This window comes from Onychostruthus taczanowskii, unplaced genomic scaffold (assembly GCF_017590055.1).
Source record: "Onychostruthus taczanowskii isolate IOZ18803 unplaced genomic scaffold, ASM1759005v1 scaffold30, whole genome shotgun sequence".
NCBI lineage: Eukaryota > Metazoa > Chordata > Aves > Passeriformes > Passeridae > Onychostruthus > Onychostruthus taczanowskii.
In genome coordinates this window covers 5,262,605-5,278,873 of record NW_024500350.1, presented here as the reverse complement: position 1 = coordinate 5,278,873, position 16,269 = coordinate 5,262,605, and the positions used below count along the sequence as shown (strand labels likewise).

The window sequence follows — 16,269 nt, the reverse complement described above, 5'->3', positions numbered from 1 at the left end:
CCTGAAAGTTTAATGCTTTAGTTGGATTGCACTAAAATATATAGCTGTTCAAAGAAAGTTATTCCTTGTATTTTAATTTGGCAATTAAGTATTTTGCTTTGCGGTAATTCTAACATGACCAGTAATTGGTTTTTACAATAAGTCATTGAAGACACTAATTATGTAAAATGAATACATTTTCATTTTGTGTGGTAGGTTAAGAACTATATTTAACTGTGAAACTTTGCAGTGTGGCAGGTGTCACGCAGATGAGCAATGCAGATACAGCCTGCAAATGAAAAGTTACTTGAGCCCTGGAAAACAGAAATGGGTCAGTCTTAGGATGTCTGGGATCATCTTTAGGCAGGAAGAGAAGAGCAGGCATTAAATTAACATGCTTGTTCTGCTTTGTGTGATGGAACACCTCGGACTTAGTTCCTGCAATAATTGCATAGTTTTGAGTCCTTGGTGTTTGTGTGATATACCCTTTTCATAAAATTCCTTTTTCAGCAAGGGCCAGGCTCAAAACCTGCTTGGGCTGGAGGTAAGACAGTGGTACCAAACTGCTCCCCAGGGGCAAAATGAACTGGATTGGGAAATGGAGGTTTGAGCCCTGCAGGCAGCTGCTTTCTCAGAGATGCCTGTGGATGTGCTCATCCTTATGGGTCATATTCCTTAACAGTGTTCTTTACTCTACTGCAGGAAGAAAGTATTGGGAGACATGAGGTATAAAACCACAATTAAGAGATTTACCAGTATGGATCTTCTCCAGCCTTTAAACTGCATCTATCCTAAATATTTTGCCTTGCTCAGAGGCAGCTGACAATGCTTGCAGCTCCATCTGTCTCAGCCACAGTAGGCTATTGGTCATTGTTCAGTTGTATTTATCCAGGTTCTACCCAGCCAATGTCTCTTCATTCCTAGGGTACTGAACTGGCAGAGTATTTTCTGTGTACCTGTGAGGAGAATGGCTTTGACATTGACATGTGGGTTCTCTGAGCTGCTCTGAACTCCCCCACTCTTCATAACTTACTGCATGGTCTTTTTGTCAGTCCTTTCCTAGACCAGCCCTGTCTCTGGTCTCTCCTAATTCTAGTGCAAGAAGATTTTGATATCAAATTGAAAATGGAGGTGGAGTTAAAGCATATCCCAGTCTGTTTCTAGAGGAACTTAGCACGGTAACATCCATAGTGTTAACAGCAAATTAACCAAACCAAACCAAAAATCACTGAATTCAAAGGGGCAAGAAAATTGTTCAGTCTGTGCATTTAAAAGAAGGGATGTTCTAGCCCGTGTACTGTCTGACAGTGACGAGTAAACTCTGTAGTAAATAATCGTACTCATCATATTGGTTTTTCTTTTTCAGAACACCAGCTCAGTAACTGTGCCAGAAACACTGTTGTTTGTTTCAACCCTGGATGGAAGTTTGCACGCTGTCAGCAAGAGGACAGGAGCAATCAAGTGGACTTTAAAAGAAGGTGAGCAGGAGGTGTCCTGATGGCCTCTACTCAATAGCAGAAATAACAGTCAAATTAATTGGCAATTCCAACTATTTTAAGATCTGGTACATACTTTATTTTCTTTTTAAATTTTGTTCTTGTTCCAGAATTAAGCCACAGTGTTTCTAGAGTCATGTCCATGTTCATAATTTCACTTGAAGGTATTTTTCAGGTTTATGTGAGGTTTTGTAGGTTTTTGGGGGTTTTGTTTGTTTGGTTTTTTCCCCCTGGATGTTTAAGGTGTGGTGGTATAATCGGTAGGTGTCATGTTTTATGGGAATGACTGCAATATAAGCAAGCATAGAATAGAATAAATGTGTCAGCTTGTGGAACTGATGGCAGAGGGAGTGCATGATTCTGTCTCTGGAATACCCTACATTCTCTGGTGCAGTGCATATCGTGCAAACCTTGGGGATTTTTCCATAACAAATATTTAGGAACACACAGTTTTTTAAATAAAAGAACTCTACTTGTATAAAGGAATTTAACATTGTTCAGTGACCGGAAATGATTTTGTAATTTTAATTACTGAGCAGGGCTAGTTCTGTCTTTATGAAAAATTTAGTATTTGTAAACAAAACTAGCAAATTTTGTTTAGTGGGACTCTGATTATGTATGGCAGAGGTGATAGTAGCACCTTCACTTCTGGAAATAAATTAGAGGGTCAAATGGAAGGAGTCAGTGACTGCATCATTCTGTCCTCTGTTTTTAAGCCTGTCAGTTTAGTAGTTGAGCTGAAGTGGTGGGAAATGGATTGTGCCTATCTGGTGTCTGCAGTACCAAGCAGTGGTTCTTCTTTGTGAAGCCATTTGTATTTGAAAGCAGATCTATCAGACAAAAAGTTAACTTTTTAAATGAGCAAAGAAGGCTTTTGTAGCTCTTAGAGTAGAAAAGGCTAAGCCAAGTATTGTCTTGAAGGATCTTGGTTTCTCCCATCTCCTGTTTAAATTTAGACCCCTCCTTTTCCTAAACAGCCCTGCCTAAAAGCAGGTTGTCAGCTTCCCAATTTAGTGCTGCTGTAGGCTAAGAAAAACTTGCTGGTCTCTTTGTCATTCCAGTGGCACAAACATACCCTGCCTAGTCATCTTCTAGAAGGGTATCACAACTGGCATTGCTCTGCAGCCACACTTAGTAAGTGGCAAAAGGTTTTTTGAAGGAGAAATTAACACATTTTGGTAACGAAAATGATCTTGATCAGAGTGTTGCTCAAGGAACTTCCCTTGTTTAAAAAAGAATTGTTGCAAAATTCCTGTTGGTTCTGTAGAACTGCCAGACTGGATAATCTAGTTTTATGGAACTTCTTGTTTCCTCTCTGCTGTTAACTTCTGCATCTTATGTACATGAGTTGTGCTCACTCAATTTTTGCAAAGCACTTATTGCTCCTTAGTTTATTTCTGTGTAATAGGGCAACACACAGGGATCAATGAAAGAAGAGTTAGTGGTAGGTATCAGTGTTCCAAGATGCCTCCTGAGTTAACTGAGTTAAATGGACATGGAGCAAGGGCCTGTACATATAAATTGGCTACTGAATTTGTAATGGGAGGGGGTTTATTTATTTTTTTGCAAATCTGTATTTGTTGGTGGTCACCCTGTGGGTGGGAGGCCCAACAGACAAGACAGTGTTGGAAACAAATGAAAGCCCATTCAGCTTTCTGTGCTGAACCCCTGGAGAGTCCTAATAGTGCAGAATTCATTATTAATATTAATGTATAAACACAGTAGATGGATGCACTCTGTCAGCAACATGCTGGTGCTGTAACAGAGACTACCTGGCAGGAAGCTGCCTGCACTGCAAACACTGCTCTTGCAGGTGCCATTTTACCCTGATTACAGCAGATAAACCATGTGTTGTAGCTCAGGTGCTTTGAGAAGTTGTGGAGGTCACCTGGAGCACTGCAGTGGCACTCACCAGGAAGGGAACATTTTATTACTGCACTTGAGCAGCAAGGTATTTAACAAAGGGCAATTCAGGTACATTTTATTTTCATTAGGGAAGAAAACCAAGGCCATGTTCATTATCAGCAGTGCTTAAACAAACATGAATATCTTGCTATGTGTGGCTTGTTTTCATTTAGCACTGAAGCTTATCTCAGGTGTGTGGAGTAAATGAGCCAATGATTATCACCACAATAACATGTTTGGGTTTCCTTCCTTTGTGGAGTGCTGACAAGAAAGGCAGTCAGAATAGTTGTGCTGCCCATAAAGCAGGCAAAAACTAGGTCAGCTAGGAATAGGACTTTCCACTGCCAGAAATAAGCTGTGTCCCTGTGGTTATATGTGATGAGACTGTGGACTTACTTGTTGAGGGTGCTTAAAATCTTCATTTCCTGTTGGCTTCAATGGGTCTTGTTCTCTGGCAGCTCTCAGGATTTTTCAGTGAGCAGGTAGCTGATGCTGCTCATTTTCTGGGCCTTGGAAAGCTGGCAAATGGTTGGAAAGTTTAGAGAAAAATCCATATTCCTCCTCCCCTGTAATTTCTGAGAGGCTCCTTTGCTTGTGCTGTGACCCCACACAAACAGCTGGTGTAGAAGGCTCCCTCTGGAAAGGCTGTGGCTCCCTTTTCACATCAGTGCCTGAATGAGGCTCTTGCTGCCACCCCTGATCAATACCAGGAGCTGTCACCCTCAGTGACAGTGGGACAGGCTCCCGTGGGCTCCCACCTTTTCTGCACTTGCCCCTAGCAGGATACTTGGTCAGCATCCTCAGTAAGTAAGGTTCCTTAGGATGAAACCTCTTTCCCAAAACTGATGGAAATAAACCAACTTCTGTCATTTCCTACAGACCTCTTTGAAAGGTACAGAGGTGCAGCCCTTCAGATTTGTGTTTACATGCAAGTGGACAGAGAAAGAGATGGTCATGAGAACCTGTTGGCAAGGCAGAATCTGGAGAAAGCTTTCCTCCATGCTGTCAGACTTTATTTCACAGTTCTGATTTCAGTGTGAGCTTTAAGAGTGTGATTTTAAGACTGTGCTGTTCCCTCACATCTTTGTAAAACTCACCCTGTATGTATCTGTTAACTCAAGAGCTTGGTTTATTGAACACAATATTGAATTTGAGATGCTAAGGCTGCAGTGTTTCAAGCTGTATTCTTGGGCAGGCTGTTCCTCTGTTCTCTCTGTCCTGTTGTATTGTTCAAAGACATCTCTCTTTTTTTTTTTTTTTAATAATTCACCAGCTCCTTAAAAGCTTTCCCTTAAGAACTAATTTAAAGTATTTTGCCAGAAGAACATTTAATATATGCAGATTTGGATCCTCATTTAGAGCCAGCAGAAATTTTGTTATGATCTTCAGTTCTTTGTAGCAGTCAAAAAAATGATGGCCCACAATCAACTTAAAAGGTTTTGATTTCCTACACCTCACTCATAACCTGTAGATTTTAGAGGGCTCTTATGATAAGACAAAGATATAAAGATTCTATCTATTTATGGGATCCAATATACAGATTTTAAAGGGCAAGTCTGAGGTCTGTAGGTCCTGCTGTAGTAACAGTGGTTTTTCCCACGCAAGAAATAATATCTTTGTGCATAGCTGTAAATTAATAAGGATTGTCAAAACAAAACAGTTGTAGAACAGTACTGTTTTCAGCAATTCCAGAGCAGTTTGTGTCTCTAGCCTCATTTGCTGTCCCTGCAGCAGCAGATGAGGACGGGTTTAAATTGGCCCGTTAGCCCAGACTTTGTGGTAGGGCCTCAGGGCAGGAAACCGTTTTTTCCAGCTCATTCCAGTGGAGCAGTGACTTACTCACTGCTTCAGCCTCCCACTTCTCCTTTCCAGTCATTGGCACTAGGGGCACGTTACAGTGATGACAACATGCAACTTTATCTTTATCTTGTATGTTAAAAATACTCAGAGTCTGGGCAAAGGGCAAATTTATCTTACAATGTATTTGTGAAATATGGAGAAAAGTCAAATGCATTGTATTTAGTGTATGGGTACAGTTTCATAAGGCTTTTTTCCATATATGTATGCAAAGTGTGGGTCAGAACCATCTGAAACCTGTTATACACTTCTGCCCACTCACAAATATATTCTGGCCATGATGCAACCAAAACTGGATTGGGACATCTCCCTGCTGCCAGGTCAAAATGTTCATTTTGGGGAAGTGGAATAGAGCCAACTAAGTTACCAAATTACTGGGCAGACATTATGTTAACAGGTTTCTAGTAACTGCTGTACTTGTAAATAAACACTTAGAGTTCTAGAATAAATCTTTACAATGTAGGATCAATCTCCTCTTTTTTTTTTTTTTCCTTAACAAGGCTATTTTACAATTTTTTTTCTAACAGAGGCTATGTTACCAGTTCAGAAAGATAAAGCTGGTGTGTGCTGAATTGCAGGTTTTTAATGTAGGAATCAGTAACATAATCTGTCTTAGTGGAGGCTGCAGGAAAAATAAAAAATTGGAAACCCATGGAAATATCTATAGAAAACTCAATCTTCTCTCCAGCACTGGAGATATTTACAGGATGGTGTCCTGCTTCCTAACTCACCCCTACCATGCTCCAGAGTTGGTTTAACATCTGTTTGCTTAGTCTAGAAAGTGGAAAAAGCTTTCTGTAGGACCTTGCAAGAATTTGGCTTTTCCCTGCTACATGGGATGGAACCTTGAGGGAGAGGAAGATGTATTTTTCAGTTTTATCACGTTTTCTGTCCAGCTTGCGTTCCAGTACCAAATAGTTGCCGCTTTGTTCAGTGGTTGTCACCACTGTTGGTATTGGAACACATCAGGCCTGTTAGAGGGACTTTCCCAGTTCCAGCAGGGAGTTTTGAAAGCAGGGTGACGTGGTTCAGTCCCAGCATGTCAACACTTGAGTGGGTAGCAGCTGGAGAGGAGAGGAGGACTCCGTGCTCTGACTTTCACAAGAACTTTTTCTGTTTGGTCCCTTGTGGAGCAAAAGGTGACTTCAGTCACAAGAGGGCTCACTCGTTTGCTGGTCTGTGTTCAAGCATATAAAACTATTGTAAGAACTGGCAACAATTAATTGAACTTAAGATTCTCTTTTTTATCTCAGAGTAAGTTCTTATTTCAAAACAAAGTTTGAAATAGAGGTTGGAACAGGTCCCAAACCACATGAAAGTGAATGTGAAGAGTTTATTGTCTGTCTTCAAAGGATCTCTGCAGAGCCACAGCCTGAGTTCAAGATCATGAAAGTGTTAAGAAAATAAGAAAATTTACATCACCTCAGTAACTGAAAATGTAGAAAAATGGCTTTCCACAGCCTGTCTTTCCAGGTGGATAGTGCTAGTAGTGACAGGAGAATTCCTTTCACTTTAGAAAACTAACTCCTCCATCCTTGTGAAGAGTCTTATACGTGGAAATGAATCAAAAGTCTGTAAAAGCTTTCTAACAATTCATACACAACACTTCAGGGTGTAGGATGCCATCAGAACAATCAGTGTTTTGGTTCATGTGCCACTAAATACTAAAAAAATTCCTGCTGCTTTGTTTTAACTTAATCTATCTACTAGCTTTTTATCTTTGCTCATAAATTGAGTTTCAGTTACTAAGAAATCAAATGAAAGCAGGAATTTTTTCATTTCTGATGAAGTACCTGATGTTGAACACACGGTACTAAAGAGAAGTTCAAGGACTTTCATGACAATGAAACTTCTGTACACACTGAAAAGCTTGGGATTTGCCATAAGACTCCTCCATGTCATCTGATAGGCAGCAGTGCTTCAGAAAAGCACTGCAAAACAGAGACATTCACGAGATTTCTGGCATTGTTTTTTAAAGTGTAGAAGACATTTATTGATGATATTGGAAACTGCTTTAAGTGACATTTTCACAACAGCTTTCAGAAATACAAGCTGAGGGATAAAAGCTCAATGCAAGTAATTATTGCACAGACACGTGTGTGTATCCTTTCACTGTTGTGGTACTGCCTGGTCAACAAAACCATGCAAAAGTTCTCAGATCTTTAACTGCATCAGAGGGGAGCACTTTATTTTGGTTGATAAAAATAGATTGCCCAGTCTTAGAAAATTAAGTAAAAACAAGCTATTAGCCCAAAAATGCTTTGCTGTATTACTCCTCTCCACTGTATTTTCAGGATAGAGAGGGAGCTCTAGGGAAGCATGACTAACCAGGCTCTCCTGCAAATGTCATGGACAAACCGTAATCTACCTTTGGAATTTCCTGTAATTGTTCACATTTTCCTCAGTGTTGTTTGAGAGACCCCTGAAATACTGAGGTATTTGAGGCAATCCCACTCCCTGTTGGTCTGCTGAGGTGTCCTGCCAGTAACTGGAGTTAGCAAAGATGGAGATTGATTCAGATTGTAGTGGTTTTACACTGTAATTTCATATAAATTCACACCACCATTTAATTCAGAGAAAAAACAGTCCTTTAATTAAAATTAAACATTTCTGAAGATTATTCTGACAAGAAACTATTTATATTAGTTAATCTCACGTTTTGCCCAGATTGACTAGGAAGTGATTTTATAGAAAATGTGCATTGTTGTACTTAAACAATAAATATGCAGTCACTTCAAAAACAAATTGTGCAGCTTTGTTACTCCTCGTGATCATTTGAGGTCATTTTTAGGAATAGGAAAGAGTTTCTCCAGTGCTGCTGGTGGAGCTGCTGTTGTCTCACAATAGTCACTGTCACCACAGGTGAGAGTTTATTTTCTTACCATGTAAGACACTCTCAGTGTAGTCAGTTCATCAGGAGACTTACAAGGTTTATTTGGCTTTTGCCTTTAGCAATGCTTGTAGTGTTTAAAATCTTACTTAACTGAGCCAGGTGTTGCTTGCTCTGAGCCAGGTGTCACTTGCTCTGATTCATGATGCTGTTTCTTTCACAAAACTGAGCATTCCTTTCCCATGAAGCATTTGTGATTACAAAACCTCTTGCCTTTGGTCTTTAATGTCTCTCTTCTTTTAGGTAATTTCAGCCAGATTTAGGGATACCCTGAGCCTATCAACTTGGTCTCAGTTTGCCTTTAGTAGTTCAACCCAGCAGCTCAGCTCAAGTCAATCCACTGTATGTGATGGGCAAAAAATGCTTTTTTCTTGCTTTTCCCTAGGGATGGAATGCTGATGATGTAAGTCACCATGTGTTGTATTACATATTATAAAGCATGTGGAATACTTCAAGCAAACACTGAGGAATAATTGACATATAATCAATGAGGGGGGGATCCCTCCCAACATATCCTGAAACCAGTTTCTTCACACAAGGGATAGAAATCAATTGCTTGATGCAGTTAATGCAATAAAAGGTCTGACTAAGCAGCCTGGTCTGTAGAGACAGATACAGAAGATGAGTCACTAAGCTCCTTTGTTTGAATGTTAATTATTCTTATGGCCTTTGATGTGTGTTTGGGTTCTCAATGAATTAAATGGAGTTTATTTTGATGCCTTTGGGAATGTATCCTGGAACATTTTTTAGGCTTGAAGAGAAAAAAATTACATGTAGTTATGTTTTGAGCAAAGCTGCTCTGAGACTGTTTACTGTTGTAAGAAGAAATCAATGAAATAAAGATAACTGTACTGTTATCCCTCATATCCTGCTTTCTTTCTGTCTGTGGCATTAAATGTGCTTCTTTGGGTGGCTGCTGCTTTCAGCTGTGTTGCAGCCAGAGATCTGCTTGGGTAGGGGGTTATGAGTTTTTAATCCCTGTAAAACCAGGTCATCCTTGCAGGCCATTGCCATCAAACCCAGCAGCTGGTGTGGTGCCATGCCCTGCAGAGTGGTGCAGACTCTGTAAGCCCTGGGTACTGAGCCCTGAATTTCCTGTCCTTGCCTTGCTTAGCTCTGCAGATATCCCAGTACACTCAGGCTGCCCAGAATCTGTGCCAGTTTCCCAGTCAAAGGCTGTCAAAACATCAGTGTTTTTGTTCTTATTTCCTTCCTGTTGCATCATGATGTTTGCATGGGGACTGAAGAGGTGAAAAACAATGTTTGCTTTGTCATTTTTCATCCTCTTGCTCAGACTTTTTCCAGTGGAGTTTGATTTTCCTTGTGGAAGTGGAGATACTTAGAGGATTGCATCCTCTTGGCTTCTGAGGTATTTTCTTCCAGTATACCCATTAATAAGCACATGTTTGTCCTGGAAATTGTAGAGTATGTCTTATAAATCAGGATACCTCTATGATGTTTGCATCAGGAGTGAAAATTCTGTGATTTAGGATTTTGTAAGCTCTCAGTAATTTTGAGGTATTTAGTGTTGGTAAAACCAAACAAAGGACTTCAGAAGACTTTCTCAAGTGCTTTGTAGTTTCCCATTTTATGAACCAAGTTCCAGGAACAAGAGGAGGCTGCTGAGTTTACTTTCAAACTGTGAATCAGCCTTTCTAAAAGGAGCAAGATGTTGCAGGCCTGACTTGATCCTGTATCTGGTGAGTTCAAGGGATTGAATTGCTAGTATTTTGACTTTTTCTTTTTCTGTGTCTGCAGATCCTGTCCTCCAGGTGCCAATCCATGTGGAAGAGTAAGTCTGTTTCCTTTATCTCATTTACAGCTTGTTTGATTTTCAAATTTCATCTTGAAATTTGGTTTAATTTGAACCAAAGCCATCTGTGTTCTAGACAAGCTGCACACCTTGCAGAAGGCCATTTAAGGTGGTATGGGGAACAGATAAAAGGATAGAATTAGCTACATATAACAGCTAAGAAGAAACAACCTGTCTGCAGCCTGTTCTCTGGAGCCCTGGCTGGGTTGGGACATCAGGGCTGTGAGCTGTGCCACGAGTGGCAGGTGGGAAGTGACAGAGCCAGGACTGATGCTGGGTTCTCTACTTAGCCCCCTCAAACAGATTAGAAACTGAAACACAGGAAACTGCAACCACCACCACCAGAATCTGCAAATGACATCCTTAAGCTGTAAATTTAGATTGGTCCCTGCAGCAGCTTCACATTTAGCTAGAAAATGTGGGGCTTGAACTTTGTCTCTGAAGTCAGTGGTGGCATCCTTTCTTTTTTTGATCATAGAACCACAGACATTAGAATTTGAGTGAGTTTGGGGTCTTTGTGTAGTTTGGGTGTAGGGATCCCTTTACCTCTGAAATTTACTTAATTCTGGAAACTCTTCCATTGTTTCTTGCCTTCCTTACGCTCTCTGTTTTTGTTTATTTATGTGGGTTTGTTCTAAATCTGTGTCATTTTAAGAGCTTGTGGGTTTAGTTTAAAAGCTTTCACCTGAGTCATTGCCTGCCACGTTTGGATCTTTGTGCATTCAAATTCATTAAGGGTCTTATGTTTTATCAGTTCTGAAACTTCCTTATATTTTTAAATTTTCACAGTTAATAAATTAAACTTCAAAAAATTTAATGTCAGATGAACTTCTCTGTAAAGCCAGCACTGACCACAGTTTCTTTCCTGCTCTATGAGAAGCACAGTACATTTTATCATTTAAAATTGCTGCTTAAATCCTAGGCCAGCATTTCTTCCAGACCCAAATGATGGCAGTTTGTACACGCTTGGTGGCAAGAACAGTGAAGGCTTAACTGTAAGTGTATTTTTAAATTCTCTCCTAAAAAGTGTCCCAGTCAACCTCATGCCTTTGCAGAAGGAAAACATACTTTTATTTTGTTAGAGCAGAATGTTGTCACCTTGTAATTGTCAGGAAATGATTTCTACTTGAAAATATCAACACCACATCTTGTTCCCATGTACGAATTTTCTGTTATTTGCTAAAATAATGTTAATTAAAAATTTATGTTTTGCTATCCAACTTCTGAATAATCTCTGTGTGATTTGATGGGAAAGGTGTACCCAAAATAACATTAATCAGATCTGTCACTCTCCCCAGATACATTTCTAAAATGCTCTGTGCTAACCCCTTTAGAGGGTCTTTATAAGATTTAGTAAGCAAACAAAAATGCTGAACCTTTCAAATTAGTCACCAATCCATGTAGGCCATAGCTACTGCCTAATGCTTGACTTTCATTTTTAAACTTTGTGGTGATAATCAGATAAAATGTTTGGCTTCCTACAAGATTTTTTTCTTAGTTGCTATGATTTCCCTTAGGAACTTGGGCATTGCTAAATATTTTAGTATTTATTCTGGCTGGATTCTCAGATATTGTAATAATAGAAATAACCAATACAATTATTGCTTGTTTGTTTGTTTTTTCCCTAGAAACTTCCATTTACAATCCCAGAGCTGGTGCAGGCATCTCCCTGTCGCAGTTCTGATGGGATCCTGTACATGGGTGAGCTCAAATTTTATCTCCTTTAGATTGTAAGATGTTCAGCAACTACAAAATGTAAAGACTGCCAGGCAGACTGAAGGAAATAGGCCTTATTTTGGGTATTAATTATGATTTTTCATAAATCTTTCTGGTAACAGAAAATCTGATTAATGTAGAATGCAGTTCCTGTGAGATGATTAAAACCAATTGGTTTTCCTGAAGGAGTAAATATCTTAGCAGTCAAATGCCTGTATGGGGACCTTTTGTTTCTTGAGATGCAGTCTCAACAAAATATAACTTCTACTTGAAATCTTCTTATGATTATAAATGTCATTGACTACCTGATAATTAGGATAAAATTAGAAATCCCATTGCACCACAGTTAGACATCCTCCATTGTCTGACATACAGTCAGTTCATTTATAGTACAAATAATACATTTATTGCTCACTATCCTGACTCATTCTAATTGCAGATGGATTTGGGAGGAGAAAAGGAGAAGAAAGGACAGTTATTACTTATCACAACAGTAAAATATGTGAAGATCAGAGTGAGCTCAGTATTGGGGTTTCTAAATCTCCTGAAGGGCCAAAGCTCCTTCTGGTTCTCTGCTTCATGTCTTGCCAGTAAATGAGAGAAAAATGTTTATTTGAAGCTTCTAAATATGACATACATTTATTAACTTCAAAGAAATTCTTAAGGCCATGGCTCAGATAGTCTTGAGTGGGATGTTTAGATTACAATTCTTAAGCAATTTGTAAGGTGCAGACCCTCACTTTTTTTATCACCTCCTGTCTTTCACCATGAGCACTTCAGTCTCCTCGTCTGACAGCTCTGGGATCTGCTGCACTCAGAGCTCTGTTAGATTTTATGTGTGAAAAAATCATTCAGCCAATAGTACTTACTCTTCTAAATATTGTATTTGGGGTTGGGGTTTGTGGTCAGTATTTGGGATTGGCCAGTGGTGCTAAGTGATGAACCTAAGCCTGACTGTGAAAAACTGTTTTATTAAAAATGCTTTATTTGTGCTAAGTCCATGAGTCTACTAAAGAAAAAAGAAGCCTGAAAAGCTGAATGAAAGTGCACATTTTCCAACTGAATGGTAATGTGACTTCAATTATGATTTCAGGTAAAAAGCAGGATATTTGGTATGTGGTTGACCTCATGACCGGGGAGAAACAGCAGACCTTGACTTCCTCTTTTGCAGAAAGTCTTTGCCCATCAACATCCCTCCTGTATCTTGGGAGAACAGGTCATATGCTTTTTTTTCCTGTAGTTTAAAAGAAAATTCTGCTTTTTAAAGTTTAGGCTCATAACAAATAATCCTGTGGTCAGTTCAGGTTTTCAAGTTTATTTCTTGGAAAAACTTTTGTGAATTATGATTTTAGACTGTACACAAAAGAATTATTAACTTCAGCAGCAGAGAGATAATGTTTTTTAAACTTTGGCAGTGGGTCCATTATTCTTCTTGTTGACAAAGTGGCATTTATATTGTAATTAATGGTGTATTCCAGTACCAGCTGTGAGCTGTTTGTTCTGTAACACACAGCTTTTAAAAAAGTGTTTAAAGAAGATGGAAATAGAGCAGATCCACTGACATCACAAGTGCAGTGTGCTAAATAAAGTAAACTGGTAAAGTTAGACCAACACCATGGAGGTGCTGACTAGAAACAGGAATAAGTGTTACAGACTTGTTCTTTAACCTCTCTGTCAGTGTGTCCCTTTACATGGGATAGTGTTGGGAAAATGAAATGCTGACAGCAGTGAGTGCTGTGTGGTGTTTGAGGAGTGTCTCAGATTTGAGAAGATTGATTCTATTCTCTTATAGGTTTTTTTGCTTCACAGACTGTATATTTTTTAACAGAGTACACGATAACAATGTATGACACCAAAAAGAAGGAGCTGCGATGGAATGCCACCTATTTTGATTATGCAGCTACTTTGCCTGATGAAGACATAAAATACAGTAAGAATTTAATTGTTGTCTCCCTCCTGCGGTGGAGTTTTGTATATAGGCAAAAATATTCTGATTTTTTTTGTGCGGTGCATGTACTTCTGCCCATTTTTATCCATCACATACTGCAATATCTAAAGCCTGTTGGGTAGCTTCCAGTAAATTGAGTCCAGCAGGGACTTGAAGGTGTGATTCCTTAAAATCAGTGAGAAATGGCAGGAGAGGCAGCAAATCTGAAGTGTGGTGCACAACGTGATCGCAATGCCCTTGAATGGCAGCTGGACTTGTGTCTGCCCAGTTGTGGGCGAGCCTGTGCTGCTGTGCTGCTGTGCAGTGAGAGGTGTGGTGGTGGCTGCAGCGTGGAGCTGTTCCTGTGCGGTGTTAAAGCCGCAGAATCCAGGTAACCTCCCCACGTTTGTGCACTGCAGAAATGTCCCACTTCGTGTCCAACGGGGACGGGCTGGTGGTGACCGTGGACAGCGACTCTGGGGACGTGCTCTGGATCCAGAATTACGCGTCCCCCGTGGTGGCCTTTTACATCTGGCAGCGAGAGGGGCTGAGGAAGGTCCTGCACACCAACGTGGGCATCGAGACCCTGCGCTACCTGACCTTCATGTCTGGGGAGGTTGGACACATCACCAAGTGGAAATATCCCTTCCCAAAGGAAACAGAGACCAAGAGCAAACTAACGTGAGCTGAGATTCTGCTGTTCTCACTGTCCATTTGAGAGCTTTGTCATTAAACAGAACAGTTAAGGGTTGTGCTACAAGTTGCAGCATGATGAAAAGAATGCATAAAAGCATTTGTAGTTCTCCAGATGTTCTTTTATATAATATTTGATCTTCTAGTGTGTAAGGTCAGAGACCAAACCAAAAAAAAACTTAGAAAGTGCATATTCCTAAGTTTTATCAGATGTTCTATGTTGAATAGTTTCTCACAATGTGGAATTAAATTGGTTTTCCTAACGTGAAGCCTTTCACACTATAAAAATGGTGCACAGCATTTTGGCAAATGCCAGTTATTGAAAAATGCAGAAACAGGACATGAGTTATGTTTAATGAGCGATGGTGCTGGAATAATGAACTGACAATGCTTTCATTATTAAAAAAAAAGGCTTCATAGTACAGCAGTACAGTACTTCAAATAATTTTACAGATCAAAGCTTTTCAAGATACAAATACTGATAATTTGGGAAGCTCCTGCATTGGTTCTGCAGGGTTGTGCTGCCCAGGTTTTAGCTGAGATGTTCACACCTCCATTTGCCTGCTGCTAATAGTGGCTGTGTTTCTGCAGCCCCACCCTGTACGTAGGGAAATACTCCACGAGTTTGTACGCGTCGCCCTCCATGGTGCACGAGGGAGTCACTGTCGTGGTAAGTGGGGAGCTGCTGGGTGGGAAAGTGCCTTTCTGAAATGAGTGCTTTCCTGGGTTGGGAAGAAAGGTTAAAATAGAATTGTGCATAGAATTATATTAAATTAAAATAGAAAATAAAACACTGAAGACTGTACATCTACAGAAATTTGAGAGTTTTGAGATTTTTATCAACAAATGCATAGCAAACTAAGTGTTTTCTGAAACAATTAACAACCACAGAATACAAGACCATACTTCCAGAATGATTGCAATGCTGCAGAGCAGTAACTGCAGCTCCCAGGAACTGTGCCAGGCAGGCTCAGGCAGGAGCAGGCCTGAGGTTACTGCTGTTGTTGGTGCTTTGTGGTTCATGTTAAAATTGCTGGTTTGCTCATGAAAGTAACTCCCCACAGACAGGAAACTGCATCATAGTTTTGCTCATTGTGGCTGCCAGGTAGGAAATACAGATCCTGCTTAACTGTAGAGGAAAACAAAAAAAAGAGTAATCTCATCTCCCAGGCAACATGTCCCTGAAAAGGTCCAATGTCCAAGGCTGTGGAAGCAGCTGCTAAGGGCATTATGGCCGTGTTTACTCACAGTGAATTTGCTGCCAGTAGTCTTTGCTTGCCCACCCATTTTGACCTCCAGCTTTTAAATTTAGTTGCCTATTTAGAGATTGGAAGGTCACAGTAGCAGTAATTGTAACGCTGATCTCTCTGCAGCCCCGTGGCAGTGCCATTCCCTTGCTGGAGGGGCCAAAGACAGAAGGAGTCACCATTGAAGACAGCGGCGAGTGCGTGATCACGCCCAGCACTGATGTCAAGTTTTCAGGCAGGCTGAAGGAAAAGCACAAGCTCAACTACTGGAATGACTGGCTGCTGATAGGTGTGGGAGGCCCTGCCTGGCCATAATTACTGAATTCTAGTTGGAGTGCCTAATTTATCCTCATTTACATATAAAATAATGTGTTACATATCCACCTGCCTTCTGTTTTTCCCAAGGCTCCTGCCCTGTTCTGTGACCAGGTGAAGTGCTCCATTGTGTGGAAAGTTATTTATTCCTTATTTGCCCCCTCCTTCAGAGAGGGGTATAGTAATTTATTATTTACTGTAAATACTGTATTTGGGTCCGTTTGGATTTTTTATTGTGCATGCTGTTACCTTAATTGTCATCATATGGATCAGACAGTCAAGTTTTCTCCATTTTGGAAATGGATTAAAACACAGAGGCTGAAGATGGTATTTATTAATTATCAGCCTGTCCTGTGTGTCCCAAGTCCCTGAATTTTGGAATTGACTTTTTAGTGCATTTACAATTTTGCTTCAAAAATGAGGAACTGTCA

General features: G+C 40.1%; 1 protein-coding gene across 1 annotated transcript in view; it reads left to right on the top strand.

Moving 5' to 3' along the window:
* Window positions 1–16,269, top strand: part of ERN1 (endoplasmic reticulum to nucleus signaling 1) — a 32,450-nt gene that overhangs the window by 7,896 nt on the left and 8,285 nt on the right. Inside the window, exons 2-10 of the mRNA XM_041409170.1 lie at window positions 1,346–1,457; window positions 9,886–9,919; window positions 10,863–10,935; window positions 11,569–11,641; window positions 12,750–12,872; window positions 13,485–13,586; window positions 14,003–14,264; window positions 14,868–14,946; window positions 15,650–15,812. Of these exons, the coding sequence (XP_041265104.1) occupies window positions 1,346–1,457; window positions 9,886–9,919; window positions 10,863–10,935; window positions 11,569–11,641; window positions 12,750–12,872; window positions 13,485–13,586; window positions 14,003–14,264; window positions 14,868–14,946; window positions 15,650–15,812 (1,021 nt within the window). The remainder of the gene's footprint in view (window positions 1–1,345; window positions 1,458–9,885; window positions 9,920–10,862; window positions 10,936–11,568; window positions 11,642–12,749; window positions 12,873–13,484; window positions 13,587–14,002; window positions 14,265–14,867; window positions 14,947–15,649; window positions 15,813–16,269) is intronic.